General features: G+C 37.2%; 4 protein-coding genes across 9 annotated transcripts in view; 2 read left to right on the top strand and 2 right to left on the bottom strand.

The window, feature by feature from the left end:
* Positions 1–3,041, top strand: part of gpm6bb (glycoprotein M6Bb) — a 38,960-nt gene extending 35,919 nt beyond the window's left edge. For both annotated transcript variants that reach the window (XM_032568222.1, XM_032568221.1), the window contains exon 7: positions 518–3,041. In XM_032568222.1, coding sequence (XP_032424113.1) covers positions 518–667 — 150 coding nt within the window. In that variant the 3' untranslated portion in view covers positions 668–3,041. The remainder of the gene's footprint in view (positions 1–517) is intronic.
* A 9-nt stretch (positions 3,042–3,050) lies between these two features.
* ofd1 (OFD1 centriole and centriolar satellite protein) lies at positions 3,051–13,711 on the bottom strand. 3 transcript variants are annotated; one of them, XM_032568217.1, is made up of 22 exons: positions 13,397–13,711; positions 13,085–13,288; positions 12,622–12,690; positions 12,514–12,538; positions 12,325–12,432; positions 12,094–12,230; positions 11,827–12,000; positions 11,032–11,138; positions 10,831–10,950; positions 9,793–9,866; positions 9,615–9,706; positions 9,276–9,465; positions 7,679–7,809; positions 7,404–7,515; positions 5,860–6,549; positions 5,597–5,756; positions 5,407–5,498; positions 4,304–4,432; positions 3,982–4,145; positions 3,739–3,909; positions 3,583–3,653; positions 3,051–3,261 (listed from the first exon to the last, which is right to left on the bottom strand). In XM_032568217.1, exons 1-22 carry the CDS (start codon positions 13,490–13,492, stop codon positions 3,216–3,218), a joined length of 3,162 nt encoding a protein of 1,053 aa, XP_032424108.1. In that variant the 5' UTR covers positions 13,493–13,711; the 3' UTR covers positions 3,051–3,215. The 3 variants fall into 3 exon arrangements, with proteins under 3 accessions (XP_032424108.1, XP_032424109.1, XP_032424110.1); XM_032568218.1 differs by having other exon boundaries at positions 3,988–4,145; positions 13,397–13,710; XM_032568219.1 differs by lacking the exon at positions 13,397–13,711 and having other exon boundaries at positions 12,514–12,690; positions 13,140–13,249.
* Positions 13,712–13,861: 150 nt separating this feature from the next.
* Positions 13,862–16,091, top strand: trappc2 (trafficking protein particle complex subunit 2). Of its 3 annotated transcripts, none has more exons than XM_032568225.1 (5): positions 13,862–13,936; positions 14,139–14,263; positions 15,281–15,425; positions 15,696–15,781; positions 15,859–16,091. In XM_032568225.1, exons 2-5 carry the CDS (start codon positions 14,171–14,173, stop codon positions 15,955–15,957), a joined length of 423 nt encoding a protein of 140 aa, XP_032424116.1. In that variant the 5' UTR covers positions 13,862–13,936; positions 14,139–14,170; the 3' UTR covers positions 15,958–16,091. The 3 variants fall into 3 exon arrangements, with proteins under 3 accessions (XP_032424116.1, XP_032424117.1, XP_032424118.1); XM_032568226.1 differs by having other exon boundaries at positions 13,892–13,952; XM_032568227.1 differs by lacking the exon at positions 13,862–13,936 and adding an exon at positions 13,954–14,045.
* Positions 16,092–16,803: 712 nt separating this feature from the next.
* On the bottom strand, positions 16,804–19,162 carry rab9a (RAB9A, member RAS oncogene family). The gene is made up of 3 exons (XM_032568224.1): positions 18,925–19,162; positions 18,516–18,631; positions 16,804–18,345 (listed from the first exon to the last, which is right to left on the bottom strand). Exon 3 carries the CDS (start codon positions 18,303–18,305, stop codon positions 17,697–17,699), a length of 609 nt encoding a protein of 202 aa, XP_032424115.1. The 5' UTR covers positions 18,306–18,345; positions 18,516–18,631; positions 18,925–19,162; the 3' UTR covers positions 16,804–17,696.
* Positions 19,163–20,125: the final 963 nt, after the last annotated feature.

Here is a 20,125-nt window from a genome sequence, read left to right on the forward strand (position 1 = left end):
ATTTCTGAATAAATGACTAAACAGTGATTCATTGGGATGTTAGTCTAAAGCTAGTCTATTGTGATCTAACACTCAACAAAGCATAGTAAAATACTGTACATAGATTATGCAGTTGTAATAACAAAATGTGATCAAGTTCAAGAGATATTAATACTCATGCAAAGTGTTGTAAATCATGAAATGGGGACTATATGGAGCTCAGTCAGGTTTACAGAAACCAGGATCTCATGCTTTGCACTAACCTCCAGCTTTTAATGCCTGTACCACTCTTCACTGTTTTCTAGCATTCATTTTCCTACCATAAAAATGCAATTTCTGTAGTACTCTACATAGCAAAAGTAGAAACATCTACAATAACTGTAATTGTAACAAATTTCTTGTAGAAAGTCTTTTGCCATGTTTTATTCTCTAAAAGTGTAACTATGTGTTTTGTTTACATACCATAGCTCTGTTTCCTGTAGCTCGCTTTGCATCTCTGACATGCTCACCGGCCATCCACCTCACCCTTCTCTTGCAGATCCACTACCTCATGATTCTCTCAGCAAACTGGGCCTACCTTAAGGATGCCAGTCAAATGCATGCCTACCAAGACATCAAAATGAAGGAGGAACGGGAGCTGCAGGACATCACCTCGCGCTCCAAGGAATGCCTCAATTCCTACACATAAGGATGTCGCACGCTTACAGGAAGCAAAGCAAAACAAACAAACAAACAAAAAAAAAATGCATCCACGCAGATACGCTTACGAACACTATGGCCAAACACTACAGGCTGTCTTTCTGGACCAACACTCCGCTAGTATAACCTGCCAACTCTGTGCAGTACTAACCTGGCTCCTAACAAACTAATCCACAAGAGCTGCTTTCTGCACTAACTCACCAAGAAGTGTTTCAGGAGTGCTACATCTTTTCATTTTCTGTTTTGTAGGGAAATGCAATGTAGTTCTGATATCCATGCAGTTGATTTTGATGTTTTCTAGCCCTTTCTACAACCAGTCTCTGCTGGTGAATGTTAAGACGTTGCACTATTCTCACACAGCGAATAACAGTTTGTTTTTGCTCTCTGTTATGCTCCTTCTTTTGACCCTTTGTTGTAAAGTTTCAGTTTGATGACATGTTCTTTTGTCGGATTTCAAATAAAAAAAGATGCTAATGATTTGTACACAATAAGGAAGGCCTTATGTCCAATTTCAGTAAGTGTTTTCAAACTCTAGTCTTACATTGCTGAAATTGTAGCATTAAGAACATTAAACATAGGCAGTTATACAAGCTCTGTATTAGTAAATAGGGTTCACAAGATCAATACACGCATATTTCGCTGGGTAACCATCTTAGTTGCCAATCATTTAAGGGTGAATTAGTTTGGATTGTAGTTCCATTAGCATGTTCGGAACAACAATCGTCTACATTAACACTACCTCAGGTGTGCACTAGAACTCATAGACAACATTAAAAATGTAATTTTGATCAGAAATGGAGCAACATAACCATTCACTCAACCTGATTAAATCCTCTTCATGGTGTTAATTAGAATTATTTCTTACACTTATTACATGAATGGTGCAAAATATAATCTGAATACATGTAACATCTATAAAATTTGGTTCATTTGAATAAAATTTGATAAAAATAAAACAACAACCTGTTTCCAATGATATGATGCTAAGATCTTCCTCAGTAAATAGTTGTGTATTGTACATGAGTACAAAACAAATGTTTACTGTTTTCTGCTTAAGCTCCTGTAGCATAAATAAAACTGTCACACATAACACTGCATTTGAAAGCAGCCAGTTTCAGTTTTAAGCAATGTAAATATGCTATAATTAACTTCTTTGGTGTCTGATTTTAAAAATTGAAACCTCGTATTAACGATTTTCTTAAATTGCATTTCTTTTAAATGTGCAATTTTTGATATAATTACTCATGTAATCTTTTTGCTTTTAGTGAAGTTACAGGGATTATTTGATGTCCTGTTGCATGAAAACCATTGTTTCTGCAGAGACACGTGTGATGTACAGTTAGGTATACTGACATCAGTAGTAGGCAGTGTTTGCCCTTTTTAACTGAATAAATATTGCTTCCTTTTACATAGCTAACTAGTTATCAATATTTGTAGACTATTGTCTTTTTAATTTTTTTTCTTTTTTGCATGTTAATGCAGATGTTTTTTTTTTTTTTTTACAAATGTCAAGGGCTTCCTCAAGATTTCCTAAAAATAAACAAAATCAGTTGAAAAAAAGTTTTTTAAAGTAAATGTAGCCAAAGTGTTGAAGCCAATGCTGTCCAATGTGTAAAACGGTATCCTGTGAAATTAAAGTATTTGTTTCATGGTAACTAGATACATGTAGCTGTACAGTGGCAAAGCTGAGAAATGTGTCGCATGCAACGCCTTGCAAAATAATTTATACCCCTTAAACTTTACCACATATTGTGATGTAAAAACCACAAACCTCATGGTACTTTATTTCTATAGAATACGACCAACACATAACAATGACTTTCTTTTTGCCACTTTTACATAAAGGCCAGATTTGTAGAGTACACAGCTAACAACAGATTTTTCCACCTAAGCTGTGGGTCTCTGCAGCTCCTCCACAGGTACCATGGACTTCCTGTCTCATTCCTGAATACCACTCTCTTTCCCTGTCCTGTCAGTATGTATGGATATATCGACAGGACTTGGTATAATGCAGAGAATAATCAACCCACTTCTTCTATTTCATAGCAAACCATTACTTTGTCGGTCTGTCATATAAAATCTCAATTAAAGACAATTAAGGTTTGTAGTTGTAACTGGGCCAAATGTGGAAAGGTTGAAGAAGTATGGATTATTTTGCAAGGTATACTACTACATCATAATAATGTACATGACCTTTGATTGTTTGTGTTCCATACTGAATTAACCAAAAAAAACAATTAAATGTTTATGAATCACCAGGAGGACATCAATCAATCAACTAATCAATGAGCACCATGTCTAACTGGAAACACAGCTCAACTGGCCTGATGACTGTTTTTATGAAAATAAAGAAAACAAAGTTATGCATGTTCTAAAGTGTGTTTTTTTTTTTTTATTAGAGCAGTTTACAAAAGTTGCATATTTCACATTTCTAATAAGTGCAAATTGGTCTAAAAAGCTAAAATATCAAAATATAGGTTAAAAAGGTGACGAGGTTGAAACTCTTTACAGAACTTCGATTCAGCTCTTGAGGCGGCTCACCAGAACTCGTCTTCTTCATCCTTAAGCGAGAATGCTGCAATGCTGAGGAAAACAAACCGAGTTAATAAGTGAAGCCCTCAAGGGACAGAAAAAAGCATAACCCATCCGAGGAAGATATTTTGAAATGAAGTTGAAGTAATTCCAGAGCCAATAACATTACTGATATATCAGGAGATGGGAAACCACAAAAGCAATCAATTATTGGGATTACATCACATCCAGAAACTGCAGAAGGAGGCTGAAAGCTTGGACAAGCTTGCTCTTGTATTAAAGGTTTCTGAAGTAACGTCATACCTTTGAATTGTTTTATATGCAATATAGTGATACGTCTACAAATCAACACGGCAGCTTTATTTGTGTTACCTTTCGTCTTTTTCCTCAAATAGACTCTTGTCCTCTGGGCTCATCTGTCCTTCTTCCTCTCTTACAGGCTTCTAGAAATGCACAAAAAAGCCAAATGTAAGGTTAAGTAAACTATACAAGTTAAACATAAAATGTTGACTCTTAGATTAAACTGACCTGCTCATTCTGCTTCTCTCTTGCTTCCAGAACCATCTTCATGTATTTCTCCAGTGGATTTTCTACTTTTGGCTCTTCCCTGCTCTGCTCATCGTCTTCTCCTTTCTTAATGTCAGCTTCTTCTTCCGTTTCTTCTCCTTCCTTTTCCGTTTGCACCGCCTCTTCCAAAAGCTGGTTAGACAGAGAAGCGGTCACTGTTAAATTCAGATCAACATCTTTTATGCATCGCCACGCTGGATTCACCTTTACCGTCTCCTCCAGACGTTCCAATTCCTGCCGCTCTAACTCTTTAGTTTCTTCCAGTTCCCTCTGCCTTTGTTCTTGTTTCTCTTTCCGCTCTCTTTCCCACCTCTGCTCCTCTTCTTCCTCTTCCTTTTTGACAGAGTCACCTGAGGTCTCTTGAACGTCTAGACAAAAGTGGAGTGACATAAATTCAGGATGCGGGAAATGAGCAAAACATGGCAGACTGGTAGCAGTAAGAATGATGGCCTTCAACATAAATATAAAATGCATATCATTGTGGGTCAACCAAGATTAAGGGTCATTACTGGACGGGTTGACTCACCAGGCTGGCTGTGCGAGTCTGCAGGGTCTTCTGGGAGGTCCTGGGGCTGGGGGGTGGCGGGCCCTTCGGGGGCCTCCTCAGAGAGAGGGACAGCAGTGTCCAGGAGAAGCTCTGGAATGTGGCCGGGCTCTGGAGGGAGACGCAGCACAAAGAGATCTTTTATGCTCCACCATAATACAACAGAGCCAGAGAACCGGCACAGAATACATAATCAGCTGTCCTTCATCTTCGCCATTGTGCGGGGCTGCTGAAAGGACATGCTGGGGGCCAAATTCATAGCCATTAAAAAACAGGAAAAAAAGTCTGAACCATCAAAGTTGTACATGACACCTGCTGCAAATAACATGGCAGCAGATCATTTGGGAATTTCAGCGGAAAAATGTTCTACTGGAAGGTTGAAGATACACAATAAAACTATATAATGCCAGAGTATAAGTAGCTTGTCCCCCATTGCCACATTACAGCCACAATTTTCTTTATTGGATGTTATGTGAAAGCAGTACGTAATTATGAAGTGGTTTTATGGAATTATGGTTTTTGAGATGTTTGCAAACAAAAATCTGCAAAGGGGACACAAGTCAACGTCTCCCCCTTTTCAAAGCCATTTCTTATGGCTTTTACTCAACAATTGTTTCCTTGTCTCCATGTTTCTATAAATATAAACTATTTTTAAAACAATGCATCTTTTCCTTCCACTTCACAATTACACACAAATGGGTTGGTCTATGACATAAAATCACAATAACACTGTGATGTGTGTGGTTTAACACTGAAATGTGGCATGAATTCCTTGTCAAAGAACTGTCTGTGTATGATTGCATTTCTGTTCGGATGGAGTGCGAGGTTTCCAATTTTAAGTGCCGAGAGCTGCGACGTGCTTCTCTGGCACGTCTTTTCCACATGTTTGTCAGTCAGAACTCTACAGAGATTTTAAGTGTTAACACATGTGAAAAAAATCCATCACGAATTATGTTCAGCTCGCTTCAAAATGAGGAGCATGTAGGGAGATTGAAGAACTAAAATGATTCTTCCCCCTATCATAAAAAGAAAGTATTGGGTTTAACAACATGCACCATGACATGAGTGCTAATACTCTAGAACACCTTGCAAATCTCCTGTTAGATCTTCAAGGTTTATCTCCTCTGGATGCGGGGAAGACTCCAAGCTGGAAAACACAGGCTGTGCTTTTGGTGGACTTGAAAGAAACAAGGGCAAACAAGACAACATTAAAATTCATGACCATGAAATAAAACGTGAAATGTTTGTCCTTGTCTTAGCAGCAGCAGATGGTACCTGGAGTGGTCCCGTGCTGTGCTCCTGAGCTGGGGGCTGTGAGGTGGACTGAGCTCAGGAGAAAAGTCACCTGCGTTTGCGACAGTGACGACGGAGGCACAGAAGAGCCGTGTGTCAGACAGTGGCGGCTGGGAGAGTGCCATCGCAGACACCGCTGGCTCTAAGGGGGAGCAAGGACTTATATTGAGAAACAAGACTAAAAGAGGATCAATTTAAACTTAAAGTAGTTGTGTTTGGCATTCTTTGACAAATGAAAAAGCTACCTTCTGCATTCTGCTTCTGATGTCTCCTTCTGGAAGAGGATTGTGGCGTCCCAGACGATTGTTTAACTGAAGCAGAGCTTTCATCCTGGCTTTGTCCGTCTCTTACAAATACAGGTTCAGACAAAGAATGGCGACTCTGTTCAGGGACAAATGGGGCCTGAGGCTGGTCATAGACTTCTGAAGGAGGCATGATGTTTCCGGTGTCGTGGGATACCAATGCGGGGGATTGGATACATTGAGGAGTGAGTTGTTTGAGTAAAGTTTTTGGTCTGTGGGTTGAATAGTTGTGTGAAGGCAGAGAGTCTTTCTTCCTCAAAGAGGAACTGGGGTAATGTGAAAAATAGGTTTGCTGTGGCGAAAGAGGCCTATGAGAGGCAATGGGGTGCACTGCCCTCTGCTGGTAGTTTCTGTAAGCTTCCTCCAAGCTTTCAGCCTCCTTCTGCAGTTTCTGGATGCGAGCTTTGGCTTCTGCCACGAGCTCCACGTCCGAGTCTGGAGAATCGCTCCAGGGGAACTTGTGTCTTCGCAATGGCTCACCTGCTTCAAAGACATCATGGTGACTCACCCTGGACCTCAGCATAGCTCTGTCCACGTAGATGTCGGGTGGAACCAGCGAGTCAGCGCTGAACTCCAGAACAGAGCGATCAACAAGAGAGGGCTTCGGGTTACGCAGCACTTCATTTTCCAGAGCTGTCGTTATCGATTGAGTCACACAGGAGGAAATGAAAAAGGAAAAGCAAACAAAGAGGGGGGGGTTCAACACTAAAACAGAAGACCTCCACCAGAAATACAAGCAACTACATCTAAAACAGAGTTACTACCGTTAGACAGCAGCATTCTTTCTTGGTTTCATTTTGTTACAGTGCCGACAAAACTCTTCGTACTCTTCATTTTCCCATTTCAACTTTTTTTGGTATTTTACTGAACAGACCAACTCAAAGTAGAACATTACTATGAAGTGGATTTAGTGGAATGATTTGGTTTTCTAACATGCTTACAAACAAAAGAATCTTAGGAGAGTTTGTATTCGGTCCCCTTTACTCTGATGTGTGTAATTTAATCTCTATACAAATCCAGCAGTTTTGTAAAGACTTCATGGGTTACATAGTTAGAGACGTTCAAATTTAGTAGAAGCATCCCCAACAGTCTTCAAGCTGTAATTACAGTAAATAGCGCTTCTAGATGAAATAGACACAGGGGAGCTACAAAAGTGTGCCCCACTTTTTCCTCACTGTCCTTCCACTTCACTGTTTTGTTCTACTTTGTTGTATTATATCAAATAAAATGCCAATAAGACACACTGAATTTTGCAACATGACAAAATGAGGCATGAATAGTTTTGCAAGACATTTTAAACAATGGGGAAAATATTTGACACCTGACAAATATCTTCACTCAAAAAAACAAAAAGAAAGCAAATCTGTCTATTCAGAGTTGAAAATTTGACAACAAACGTGCTACAGAGTCTAACATGCATAACTGAACAAACCTAACATGACACAAAGATCAAGTTAACACAAACTACAAGTTGCACCACATGCTACCTTGCTGTGTTTGGTGAAGCTGTGTTTTGATCTCCTCGACATGCTTAGTCATCCACTCTGCCCTCTCCTCACACTCTGTCAGCTGAGCTTTAAGCTGAGCACATCGTTCCACCTGCAGAGAGAGAGAGAGAAAAAATTACAAATCACCGTCTTGCAAAATTTTGTATTTGTACCAGAGGCACAAAAGCATTTTTCTTCCTATGTGACCATAGGGAAGAATGTAGGTCACATAGTTTCCCACAGTCTTCCAAGTAATCTGGTGGAACCAGACTGACCTCACTCTGAAGCTGCGTTTGCAGCACCTGTTTCTGGTTTTCAAACTCTGCCTCGTCCAGCGTACGAGCGTTCTGCAGTCGGTGAAGCTCTGTCTGCAAGGCCAGTTCTTCCTTAGATGGTTTGATCATTTCTAAGAAAGGGGGTTTACAAAACATATTTAGTTCATGCATGCAAAAGCATTCATGTGCCTTACATTTGTTAACCATTTTATAAAAGGCAGCACATAATTGTGAACTGCAAGTAAAATATAATGAATTCTAAATTCTTCTAAATTTGTATTCAGCCTCCGAGTCAAGACTTTTCAGACTGTCTTTAGGAGAATGTTTCTAACAGCTTTCCACAAGCGGAAACAGAAGTTGCGCCATTTCCTGAGCTAGAAAATAGATAAACCTCCATCAGACTGGATGGAGATGGTACACAGCTAATTTAGTCAAAATTTAGAATATTATTTTAAAAGTTAATTCTTAGTCTTCGTGACGCTTTGAAGCCTATTCACCAATTACCGAGGCAGCTGGTTGCACTGGATTGTATTTAGAAGTCACACGGTAAGATAAGATAAGATTTATTTGTCATTGTCATCAACAGATTACAACGAGATTGAGATTTGCTCGACTCGAGTTAAGATGCAGGTTATGTGTATATACATAATATACAAAGATAAAGAAATAAACAGTACAAAATGAGAAATAAATAGACATCAGAAGATGGTTGCAGCACCTGGAGGTGTCGCAACAGAATTTACATTTTTAACAAAGTGGTGTCAAGAGCAGAAGTTCTTATGCCTTTGAATTTAGTGCCATGATTGCCATCGGGTAAAAACTGTTTTTTTTTTTTGAATGAAGCCCTGTTTAAGGAGAGCTTCATTCAAATGCATGCCACACTGTTCAGATCATTATTTGTAAATAATAAATGAAAGAGAGGGAGAGAAAAATCATCATGCTCCCACTTTCAATTGGCTTATCACACAGCCGAAAGAAGTACTTTGAAGTTATAAGTTGTAATGAAAAATAAAAGGGAGGGAAGGCTAATTAAAGATATATGAGTATTTTGAAAAGGCACTATATAATTTCTTTTTAAGTAAATATGTCCAATTTCTACCACACTCAGAGTTTCTACTGAACTCAGGCTACTGTGTTTGTGTTACTGACAGAGAAATAAACCAACACATTTTTTCCACTTATTAAACAGGGTGAATTCGGTCTCCCTCAGAGAGAAGAAACATTTTTGTTTGCTGCTGGTAAACAGAGCTTTCTGTCTCCGCTTACATTTTAATAGCTTTCCTTCACAGACAGTCTGCAAAGCGACAGGTCAGCCAAAGAGGCCCCACACTGGAAGACCAGGCTCACTCAATTAGACTCAGGGTGAGGCAGAGAGACAGACTGGACTGAACGTTTCACGGCATACTGAAGCTCATACTGAATGGAGTCACAGACACTCAATATAAGAGAGGAACTAGAAAAGAAAAAAACTGCATACATTACATTAACAGAATGCGTATTTGCATCTTGTTTATGTTATCTGAGTAACAGCTGATATGGATATGAAGGAAACAGAAGCTGTTTCATATTCATTAGAAATGCGGCGGTCTCCCTTCACCTGCACGGAGCCGCTGGTTCTCTCCTTGTGCTTCTTCCAGCTGTTTCTTCAGCAGCTGCAGCTGTCCCAGCAGCTCCGTTTTCTCCAGTTTCAAGCGGGAATAGTCGCTTGTACTCTCCAGTCGTTCTTTTAACAGCTCCTTCTGTTGAGTCAGCAGAGATATCTGCTGCTGTGCTGTTTCTAGCTCAACCTGGGAAAACAAACAATGGGTGGAATATGAAAATAGAACTTAGAAAACACTTCAATAAACCACCCTGTGGAAAGTCAATCTTCTCCAATAAAGTGTTATAGGAATAATCAAAATATTTCAAATTAAATGTTAGTTTAATAAACTAATACCTGAAGTCTTTTCAGCTCTATGCATGCCCTGTTGTGTTCTTCTAGTCTGGATTCAATCAAATCAGACTCCTTTTGGATTCGAGCCGTTTCCACTGGAAAAATAAAAACGCTGTGAACATTGTGAAAATTAATTCATCATCAAGCTGGTAATTTTTCCTGCAGGAAGTGAAATGCTTGCCTTTGTTTCGATTCTCACTTTCTGTGAGTTTTTCTGTTCTTCTAAGAAATTCTTCCTTCAGCTCAAGCTGATAACTGGAATTATAGAAAGCAGATCAATCGGTGACAAAGATGAATAAAAATCGGTTTAGCACAAAGTCAAGTCAATGATTCCTTACACTATAATACGAAAGCCACATTTCTCCTATCCCAGATTTGTAAAAATTTGATGAGATAGCAGTACATTTACAGTATCCCATTAGAATTTCACAAAATTATTATTTATCTCATCTTCTCAGTATTTATTTGAACTTTTTTTTTTCTCGGAGGGCTGATAAGTCAACATACAACCTCAACAAGTTTTAAAGACTATAATTAGGTGCAAACATAGAATTTACTGTGGATTTTCTATAATTTCTTCAGGGTTTACTTTATATAAAGTTCAAATAAATGAATACACCTCAACTAAATATTTGGTTAAATGTTTCTTAGCAAGATGCAGAAAAACCACATGCTTTTTGTAGTCATCAGCAAGCTTCTGGCGTAGTTCTGGCTGTTTATTTGATCTCTCTTTTTGGCAAAAATGTTAAAGTTGATGTAAATTTGTTGGTTTCCATGAACAGACCCAACTTCTACATTAATTGTGGACATATAGTCCACTATTTTTTAATAGGATTGCTCCATAGGCTTAATGTTAGTTGACCTTTAAAGCACCAAATTGTTATGAAATCTTTGTTGATGATGCATGTAAACTTGTGACTGGAACTGTTTTAGCTTTTAATACCAAAAGCATTCATAGCAAAGAAAATGAAAAAAAAGACTTCTGTGTAAGTTATTAGATTACAATTTTAGCATAATTGGGTTTTAGTTGATGAAGTTCAAGATGAGTGATGGTTCATATAAGGTAACAATATTACATCAAGTCAACCCAACAGTGACATCATCTGATAGCAATGCTAAACTTAAGAAAATACTACTTAAATCTAGGAGCTCTCTTTTGTTGGACTTTAAGTGACCTAAACAAAGCCAGATTGTGTTTTTCTTAAATAAAAAAAAATACCTTGAAAGTTCATTCTTCAGTCTCTGGTCGTATGTGTCCTCCATTGTCTTTACAGCCAGTTCTCTGCTCCTCAACAACTCTTCAGTAGCTCTCATCTTCTCTGCATGAATTTCACAGGACCTGACATTGACATAAAACAAAACAATGAATCAGTGACTGAAAAGAAATTCTTAAAAAAAAGGGCCTCTAAAAATATCTTACTTTTCAAAAGCCTCCATTCTCATCCTCAACTCATTTTCTCTGCTGCGCAGCGTTTCGATTTCTTTCAGCAGTAACTGTCTCTGCATGTAGACATTTTTTTCTTCAATCTAAGAATAACACAGTCATTAAAGAATGTTTACACTAATAGTCAAAAGAATTAAAGTCTGTAGATTTGGAAATATTTAAGAATGCAAAAGGTTTTGATATCTAAAGTCAGTAACTTAGAAGTCGAAGTTTCAAAAGTCAGCAATCATTCTTCTTTAACCAGAGAAAGACATCTTGCCATATTGATGACATTCTTGTTGTCTGCTCAGATAAAGTAACAGCAAATTTAGCTCACTGAGTGGACCACTTATTCTAATATCTTTTTTTTTGTCAACACTGCACATATATACAAGGGTTCTGATAACTATTTAACCTGTTTGGATGAAACTTGGAGCCGGTGTATCAAGTGCAGGAGTAGGTTGATAAAAGATCAACCCTTAAAAAAAACTGCTGAAAGAGAGCTAAAAAAAAACTTCACTTGCTTTACCCATCATAAAGAAATTGTCTAACTGTCACCAGCAGAAGCTGGGTAATCTTGAAAGTAAAGCAGCTTTTAGAACTATGTTATCTTTTGAGAATGAGGTAAAAGAAGTTTCTGGTCTATGCAGAACACTTTTTCACAATTATCTAATTCTGACATTATCACTAATGAAAAAATATTAACCCAGCTTCTAAAAAGCATATCATATGCCAAGGATTTTAAGTATTTGAAGAGAAAGTGCAGAGAAAAACAAGTTATAAGTATCTTACCTCTTGCTGTTTTTGCAACCTCTCAATGGCATTTTTCTCTCGGTCCATCAGTGCCTTTGCCCTCATTTCGTAAGTCCTCTCCAGTTCTTGCTTTAGCTTTTCAAGTTCCTGATTAAACTTGGCTTTTTCATCCATTCTGACCTTTGCAATTTCAACATCTTTGAAATGTTTCAGCTGAAGAAATGACACAATGTAACAGCATAAATGATACAAAACAAAAACAACCCAGGGGATTAAATGTAATTCTACATGTTCATGTGTGTATACCTTTGTGTTCATTTCTGCTTCCTTCTGTGCTTCAATCTCTTTTTTATATGCAGCCAGTTTTGACTGGAGTGGAAACATTTTGTCTTCACCTAAACTGGAGTTCTCGTATTGTCTATCAATCATTTTCATCTTGTCAACTGGGAACAGAAAGGAAAATAACTGTGATTAACACTAAATGATAAGTGCTTGAAAACAATGAAAAAGGCAGTTATATATACAAGTTCATCCTACCGAGGGACTCTCCGTAACTTGCTAAGTTGGTTGTCTGAGTGTCGACGTCATTACGGAGGTTGTGTGCTGAATGGTGTGTCAGGTTTGTTAAAAGACTGAACAGGAGCCCTGCAAGACACGACCTTTATGCTGACGAGAAGACTTGGGTGTAAAAGAAGTTTGAATGGAAAACAAAGTTACTGAACGTACCTTTATCACCATCTTCTTTATTTAGCTGTTTAAAATTGATAATATTAATATTACAAAACAGCTTCATTGTTAATTTGATTATATCTTACATTTACTGTGGTTAATCACCATAGATGTGAAAAAGGCTGTCGAAGGGCTAAATTTAAGAATCTGAAGAAGGTTTTCTTTCTTGAAAATCTGCCAGAATTGAGCAGAATTGTCATTACAGCCACAAAATTCAGTATACTGTACCACATAATTGTAAAATGATGCAAGACTTAAAAAATAAAAAAAACAAAGTGTGACTTGCATTTGTATTCAGCCTTCTGGTGTCAATGCTTATTTTGTTGCAAGGTAAGTCTGATTGAAAGGATAGCATCGGTGAACCTAAAATATCAAGTACTCCATTTATGAAGTCAGTTTGTTGCATTGGATTTTATTTAGAGGTGTCAGGCTAATGGGAGGCTGAATGCAAAGGCAAGGCAGATGTCATAATTTTATTTGTAAATAACTAAAAACCACATAGAATACATTGGTGGTTGTGAATCATACAATTACAAATGTAGAAGGGAATAAAAGCAGTCATACACACCTCGTCCTTACACACACCACTCTCGGGGCAGAATATAGAAAGTGTGTACTCATACCCAAGAGTACGGAGGTGATCGGCTACTATAGTGTTGCAAGCTGAAAGTAAAAGAGTATCGGATGTCCCGGGTAGTGGCCTGAGAGCTGGATTTTGTCCCTTGGAATGTGGACTCTTCAACTCCTGGATGAGCTGATTCCGCAGCTGCACCTGGATCAGAACCAAAGGAGATCATGAACAAGGCACATTAGTGAATAAAGTGACCACACTTGTACGAAGACGAAGTTATGTGGCCTCTCTGAGGTTAATGTTACTTACTTTTAGTGTGTCAAGCACTCCTTTGTTTTTAAATGTTTGATAGAGTCTTTTCCTCAGCTCTTCTGGGGATAACGCATCCTCCTTGGACGAGGACATAACGATTACAAAAAATAGGAAAATCCCTCAATATCGACAAATTCCGCAGCTTGTAGAAGACTAGTTTATCTATCCTGAAAACCTAATTCCCGAACAGACGAAGGAGAAATATATTTGTTTTTTCAGTTACTGTACAACTCAAAACAATCGATCCGCTCCCTTTAAAAATGTGAACCCAAAACATTTAAACTCGCCAACGGAAATTCTGCAGTGGGCAGGCGCACATCTATGACGCAACTGATATAAATCCTTCAAATTTTTTAAATAGCTCTCGATATATCACATTTTCCGTGCAGAATTTTACACAGACCTAATTTAGTAATGTAATTTCAAAAATAGTATGCTCCAAAAAAGACAAAATAAATTTAAATGGGTAGCTAACGTTTTTTCAATGTCGTCATCTTTTTGCGACTACGCTTTCACATCAGGAAGTGAGTTTAACGGGTAAAGAGAAACTGGTGTATTACTTTAAAATATACGTCTTTAATTTTCCTTTGGACTTGAATTTGGATCCTATTTACTTTGATAGCGAAACAATCCCTTAAAGAATCTCTTGCGTTGTCTGTTTAGTTCAAATGTGTACATGTCATTTCGTTTGTCTCGAAAGATCATTTATTTGATTGTGTTTGTTTTTCATTTACTACAGGGCATCATTTGATTTGCCAAGATAACTATACGATGTCGGGAAGCTTTTACTTTGTTATGGTCGGTCATCATGACAATCCTGTGTTTGAGATGGAGTTTTTACCAACCGGGAAGCCTGAATCAAAGGTAATAAATATACTCGTCCCTTAAAAATTATCCTAACTGCCTTAAACAGAAATATTTTTAATAAGACTCACTAAAATATATTATAAATAGTAAATTCAGACAATTTTGTTGAGTATTAAAATGCAGGTACCTGGTTATCCGAGGTGTAATAACAATGTATTTTTGTGATGACGTTTGTTCTGGGCAATTCAACTGAAAAACAAACAAATCTGATAAGGGAAACTTGTATATATATATATCGAAAACAAACGCTGTAACCGACTTGGATAAATGTGAACATTCTGAGATTAATATGTTAGTTAGTAAGTAAACAGGAAAATATACCATTGTCCAGCTGCAGCTGCGGAGATTGACGTGGCGTGAAATACTGAAATAAATTAGCAATAACTTCCCGAGATGCGTTTGAAAGTAAATATGCAAAACAAAGTCCAACTGTTTTCTTCCTTTTTTTTTTGGTCTACCTTTTAGGTGTGCTAAAACATGGCACAAACCCTGAAACTGAAAACAAACAAATTATGTGATGGTTGTGATTTGGATTTCATATTGTTGTTGTTGTTTTTGTATATTCATGTCTCTTTGCATGAAGCACACATTGGATACCATTAACTGTTCAAGTGTCTAACAGTTTGTATTTCAAAACGCTGCCGCTTTCAGAAAACTGAACAGAAAGTTCCACAATTTTTGTTGCTTGTTTTCATTATTAAACATCCTATTTAATAGTTTATTAAATACATTATAATCTACAAGCTCTGCATATAGAAGATGAATAGCAAGAAACTTTTTAGAAAGTAATAGAATGTTGTCATAATTTGTCTTAATCACTGGTTTCCTTTTTGTACAGCACAAGGTTCTTTCTACAAGTTATAAACATAAACAGCTCTGGAATCTTTACAGTTGAGCTAACCCTTCTAACAGACTCTTATAAAGCTGATTGCTACGTTTTCATACTTTTAAAGATTCATTAGAAATTTTTGTACTTATGATCCTCATTTAGAAGATGTGTTTCATTGACCACAGGATGACCATCGTCACCTCAACCAGTTCATCGCACACGCTGCCCTAGACTTGGTGGACGAGAACATGTGGCTGTCCAACAGCATGTACCTGAAAACTGTGGACAAGTTCAACGAGTGGTTTGTCTCAGCCTTCGTCACAGCAGGACATATCCTTTTGTGTATTATCTATCGTTTTTTTCTAAGTTTAATATTTAAACAGAGTTTTTAGTGTAGTTGATAATTGGTTTTGGACAATTCTCTACTCAGAAACTCAAAATGTCCATCTTTTTCCATTCAGTGGATACAACATATCTAAGTGGTACCAGACATGTTGAAAACTGCCATATTAAGCAACATAGTAGTCGTTTCTTATACCTTTTTTATATGCATGTTTATCATATTTGCCTTGGTTTATTTTCTTTAATAAACTGCCATACAAATAAGATTCATCATGCTGCACGATGTTCGACAAGAAGATGGAATCAAGAACTTTTTTAACGATGTGTATGATTTATACATTAAGGTGAGTTGTGTTCTGTGTGACTCTATTAACCCTAATTTGATAGGCTGACTGTCTGACAATTACGTTTTATCTTCCAGTTTGCAACGAATCCTTTCTATGAAATCAACGCCCCGATACGCTCGACGGCATTTGAGCGGAAAGTCCAGTTTCTTGGAAAGAAACATCTTCTAAGTTAATTATGCCACACCAAGATCTGAATGCATTCTTCTCATTGTATATATAAAAATAAAAAATGCTTGTCTGTTCTTTTTCTGTTGCATTAAATAAAAAGCATGGCTAAAAGAAATTTGTATAAAATGAGAGTGAGTTTATTTTCAATGTGACATTTCTTTCTACTCTGGGATAACTTTTATTTAGCTGACAATGAAGGTTGGTTCTTAAAGTAAATTCATAAGAGTAAACAAGATTTGTAGTTTAATACACAATTACATTATTCTTTGTTATACAAATATTTCCTGTTCTTTATAAGTTCAAGCATTATTATAGCAAAATCAAAACAGCAAAAACAAATTAGATTTCCCCAGGAAGAGTTTTTAGTTTAATCTCTAGGACAATAAACTAACTTGTAAGCAGTTAATCTTATTGCTGCCAACAGGATCAAACCAAGCCGAGTGTTTCTCATTTTAAATACCTGTCTGATAGTGTCCAACACTAACAATAAATACGTAAAATAAAAATTTGCCTTTAATGTCTCTTAAGAAAACATTAAGTCAAAAATGGAAATCATATAACACGTTATAGCACTATTTCAGTATTTAACTCACTAGTGCTAAGTTGCAGCACATCCTGAATGTATTTTACTTTATCCATCAAAGTCAGCTGACAATGTAATAGAAAGGTTCATTGGTGTACAGTTAAAAATGGTGTGTAGATTATTGTGATCACATCTTATGAGTCAGATTGATGATCCACAATCACATTTTTAAGTATTTTGTGATAGATTGTTGCATTGGAAACAATGAAAAAAACACCTAGCATGTTTAAGAGTTAATAATTTGTGTATTAAAAATTGGAGGCCTTCAGATAGGTATTCAACTTTATTGTGTTTATTCCAGTTTTAAAGTATCACATACATAAATATTTCACAGATTATTTGTTGAATCATGGCCCTCTATACAAGTATGAACATTCTATATTAGTTTTGGTCAGATACACTAGATTTTGATTTTTTTTTCTAAAGAACTTCAATAGAGATCTTCATGTCAAGAGTGCATTAAGGATTAGTTTTTAAAATAGGGCTGAAAAAAACTTTCATATTTAAAAAAAAATCTAATTTGTACATCATCTAGGCTTTAGAATACAAAGATTTGCAGAAACTTGAAGGCTCAAATTTGTCATGCAAGTTATTAAGTTTATTCCCAGAAGGAAACATGTTCATAACGGTTTCTCCAACAAGGCTTTAATTTATGATGCAAATACATTATACAGTTTTAAGGGGTAGTAATCAAACGTCTCTGTGGTTAGCTTTTCTAAAGACGGGATTTAGATCATTCATAATCATTAGAAACAGTTATTGGGTGATACAAATGATTTTAATACGATGCAATTAAATTCTGTAATTGTGTTGCACAATCACATTTGGAAGCCCGATAATATTTGCACTCACATCTAAGCAGTGTGTGTCATTATGACAGCAGAAAACTGGAACATTAACTATTTTAATGCATAAAGAATTTTAAAACATGCCAAAGCTAAATCAATGCAAAAGTTCCTTTGTAATTGGTCATGAATGGAGTTAGTGTTTCTTGTGTATTCTGGGCAGAGGTTCAGCAGTTGGCATCAATGAACCTTGGAGAAATAGTAATAATAATAAAAGAAAAAGCTAGTAGCATAATTTATTACTACAGCATATTATGCCTACAGCCTCAAAACATGACAGGCATATCAGGGGATCATTAGTGATAGCTTCAGGATTTTATGAACAGCAGGAAGTGGCAGAGCGGGGCTTTCTGTGGAGCTTGACCGTGTCTGTGGGGATGAGGTGATCCGCTTTGTCATCTGCAGCCAGCGCTCTGTGGACTGCTTCCTCAAAAGCCACAGCTACATTTGTGGCATCCTTGGCACTGGTCTCAAAATACGGGTAGTCACCATTTTCCTGGCACCACATCTGAGCTTCCTCTGTAGACACCTGCCTCTCTGTCACGTCCACTTTGTTGCCCAATACCACAAATGGGAAGTTCTCAGGCTCCTTGACATCAGCATAGTAGATGAACTCTTTCTTCCAGTTGCTCAAGTTGAGAAAACTCTGGTTATCATCCACGCTGAAGGTTAGCAGACAGCAATCGGAGCCACGATAAAAAGGAGTCCTCAGGCTACGAAAGCGCTCTTGGCCGGCAGTGTCCCAGATCTGTAGGGTTACCTGATTCCCGTCCACCTCCAGGGTCTTGTTTAGGAACTCAACACCAATAGTGTGGAAGAGGTGGGCATCAAACTTGTTGGTGACGTACCGATTCATGATGGAGCTCTTTCCAACGCCACCATCACCAAGCAAGATGACTTTAAGCAGGGACTTCCTTGCCGTCATGGCTACTAACTACTTATCAAACACTGAGAAACTGTTTTACCTAATAGAAAGATAACACAGGAATTTATTCAGTAAATTACAAAATCATCAAAATTGAATCTCTAAAATACATTAACATTTCAGGTATATTGAATTTATTGAGGTTTACATGTAAAGATACCTCACTTTATAGCACTGACCCAAAGTAGAATAATTGTCATTTATTCTTACCCCAGTTTGACGTTGTCTTCCTCCACTGGGCCAGATCATATGCTGTTAGCCACAGTATTAGATCACATGCTCATTTGCTTAATTTTGATGATGGCAGCCATATAGAGAACATCTATCTATATGAAACACAATGACAAGAAGTCATTTTCCGGATTAACATATGCTTCAGGGCAGAAGTTACGGATGAAAATAGCAATAAAAACGTACACCGTTAATCTATGAAGGCCTGACTTGTCGTCATAACGTACAAAAACATTAACCTCCTGTAAAATGTAGCAATTAATTTGAAAGACAAATTATTCCAGGTCTAAAGGCTGGCTAAGCTTAGGCTATGCTAGGTTAAGTTGAAAATAGATAACAGATGGAAAGGTTAATGAAGAACCAAACTAGCTAGCCTGGCTTTACTTACCGAGACGATTTCTCCTAACGTGCTTCGCAGTTCTAATCGGATAGCTGCTAAAATAATGGTAACAATTAAAAAAATATTTTGAATATAATGATTTCTTTCGTTTGGCAGCTCAAATAACGTCAGCTCACAGCGTTTCCTGTTCAACTCCCAGAGGCTGTGCTAATAAAGCAGCTAGCCGCTAGATCATGTGATCTTAATAGAAACACAACGAGGGCTGAAATAATAACTCAAGCCCTTTTCAACTTCCATATCTTATATTTATATTTATTTGTGAGAATACTCGATGCCACGTTTGCTTAAAAAAAAAAAAGTAAACAATTATTGTTCGCTTTCTTTACTTAATTTACACCGATAGCAAACACTACTTTTCTTGTAGGTTTTTGTAGTAATTCTGTTTGACCGCTAGATGGTGGCATTTAGGCAATGTCTGTACTCTGTAGTGCTAAGATACTACAAAAAGTCAAGCAGAAGTATTTAACCAGCTTGAATACTTTCAGGTGTTGTCATGTTACAACTGCAAGCTTTAACTGTTGTGTCCTTGGGCAAGACAGTTCACCCGCATTTCTGCCTCAGGGTAGCTGTGGGTATAATGTTTCCAGTGGAACTAGTCCCCTGCATAACACATCCAGTTTGTCTTACAACAATTGGTTGTTCGAAAACATTAGTAAACACGCTGCATAAGGAAGATCAAAATACATGCCAGATAAATCACAGATAACCCTGTGCAGTAATTTAAAGTGGTATTAGGTTATAAAAACAATATTCTAAACTTCAAGAACCTCACAGGATACTGTCAGTCCATCATTCTAAAATCGAACTGAAAATGTATGACACAACTGGGAAAGCCTAAGAAGATATAGAAATCCACTTAAATTGATGGGCTGTACAAGAGAAGCAGCTATGCTCATAACGACTCTGAAGGAGCTTCAAACAAAGATACAGTGCTTTGGTAGAAGGACAAAATCTGTTGACAGAATAACTATAACTTTTGCATTCCACAAGTCTTGCGTTTCTGAAAGAGTGGCAAGATTGTAAATTCTTTTAAAGAATACCATACAGAGTATTGTTTAATGTTTGCTACAAGCAATGTGGGGACACATCAAACATCTGCAAGAAGGTAATCTGGTCTGATAAGAATAATATTGTGTTTTTTTAGGGACTACATTGCCAAACATTGTATGTGTCAGAAAAATAAAACCGT

This window comes from Xiphophorus hellerii, chromosome 7 (genome assembly GCF_003331165.1).
Source record: "Xiphophorus hellerii strain 12219 chromosome 7, Xiphophorus_hellerii-4.1, whole genome shotgun sequence".
Taxonomy (NCBI): Eukaryota; Metazoa; Chordata; class Actinopteri; order Cyprinodontiformes; family Poeciliidae; genus Xiphophorus; species Xiphophorus hellerii.

Coding starts and splice junctions, on each gene's coding strand:
- ofd1 (XM_032568217.1), bottom strand. CDS start 13,492: ATGTCCTCGTCCAAGGAGGATGCGTTATCCCCAGAAGAGCTGAGGAAA. Junction 12,691..13,084: donor GTGGTGTGTGTAAGGACGAG/GTGTGTATGACT, acceptor CAATTCTGGCAG/ATTTTCAAGAAAGAAAACCT. Junction 11,139..11,826: donor GGTTGCAAAAACAGCAAGAG/GTAAGATACTTA, acceptor TGTTATTCTTAG/ATTGAAGAAAAAAATGTCTA.
- trappc2 (XM_032568225.1), top strand. CDS start 14,171: ATGTCGGGAAGCTTTTACTTTGTTATGGTCGGTCATCATGACAATCCT. Junction 14,264..15,280: donor CCGGGAAGCCTGAATCAAAG/GTAATAAATATA, acceptor CATTGACCACAG/GATGACCATCGTCACCTCAA. Junction 15,426..15,695: donor AGCCTTCGTCACAGCAGGAC/ATATCCTTTTGT, acceptor AAACTGCCATAC/AAATAAGATTCATCATGCTG.
- rab9a (XM_032568224.1), bottom strand. CDS start 18,305: ATGACGGCAAGGAAGTCCCTGCTTAAAGTCATCTTGCTTGGTGATGGT.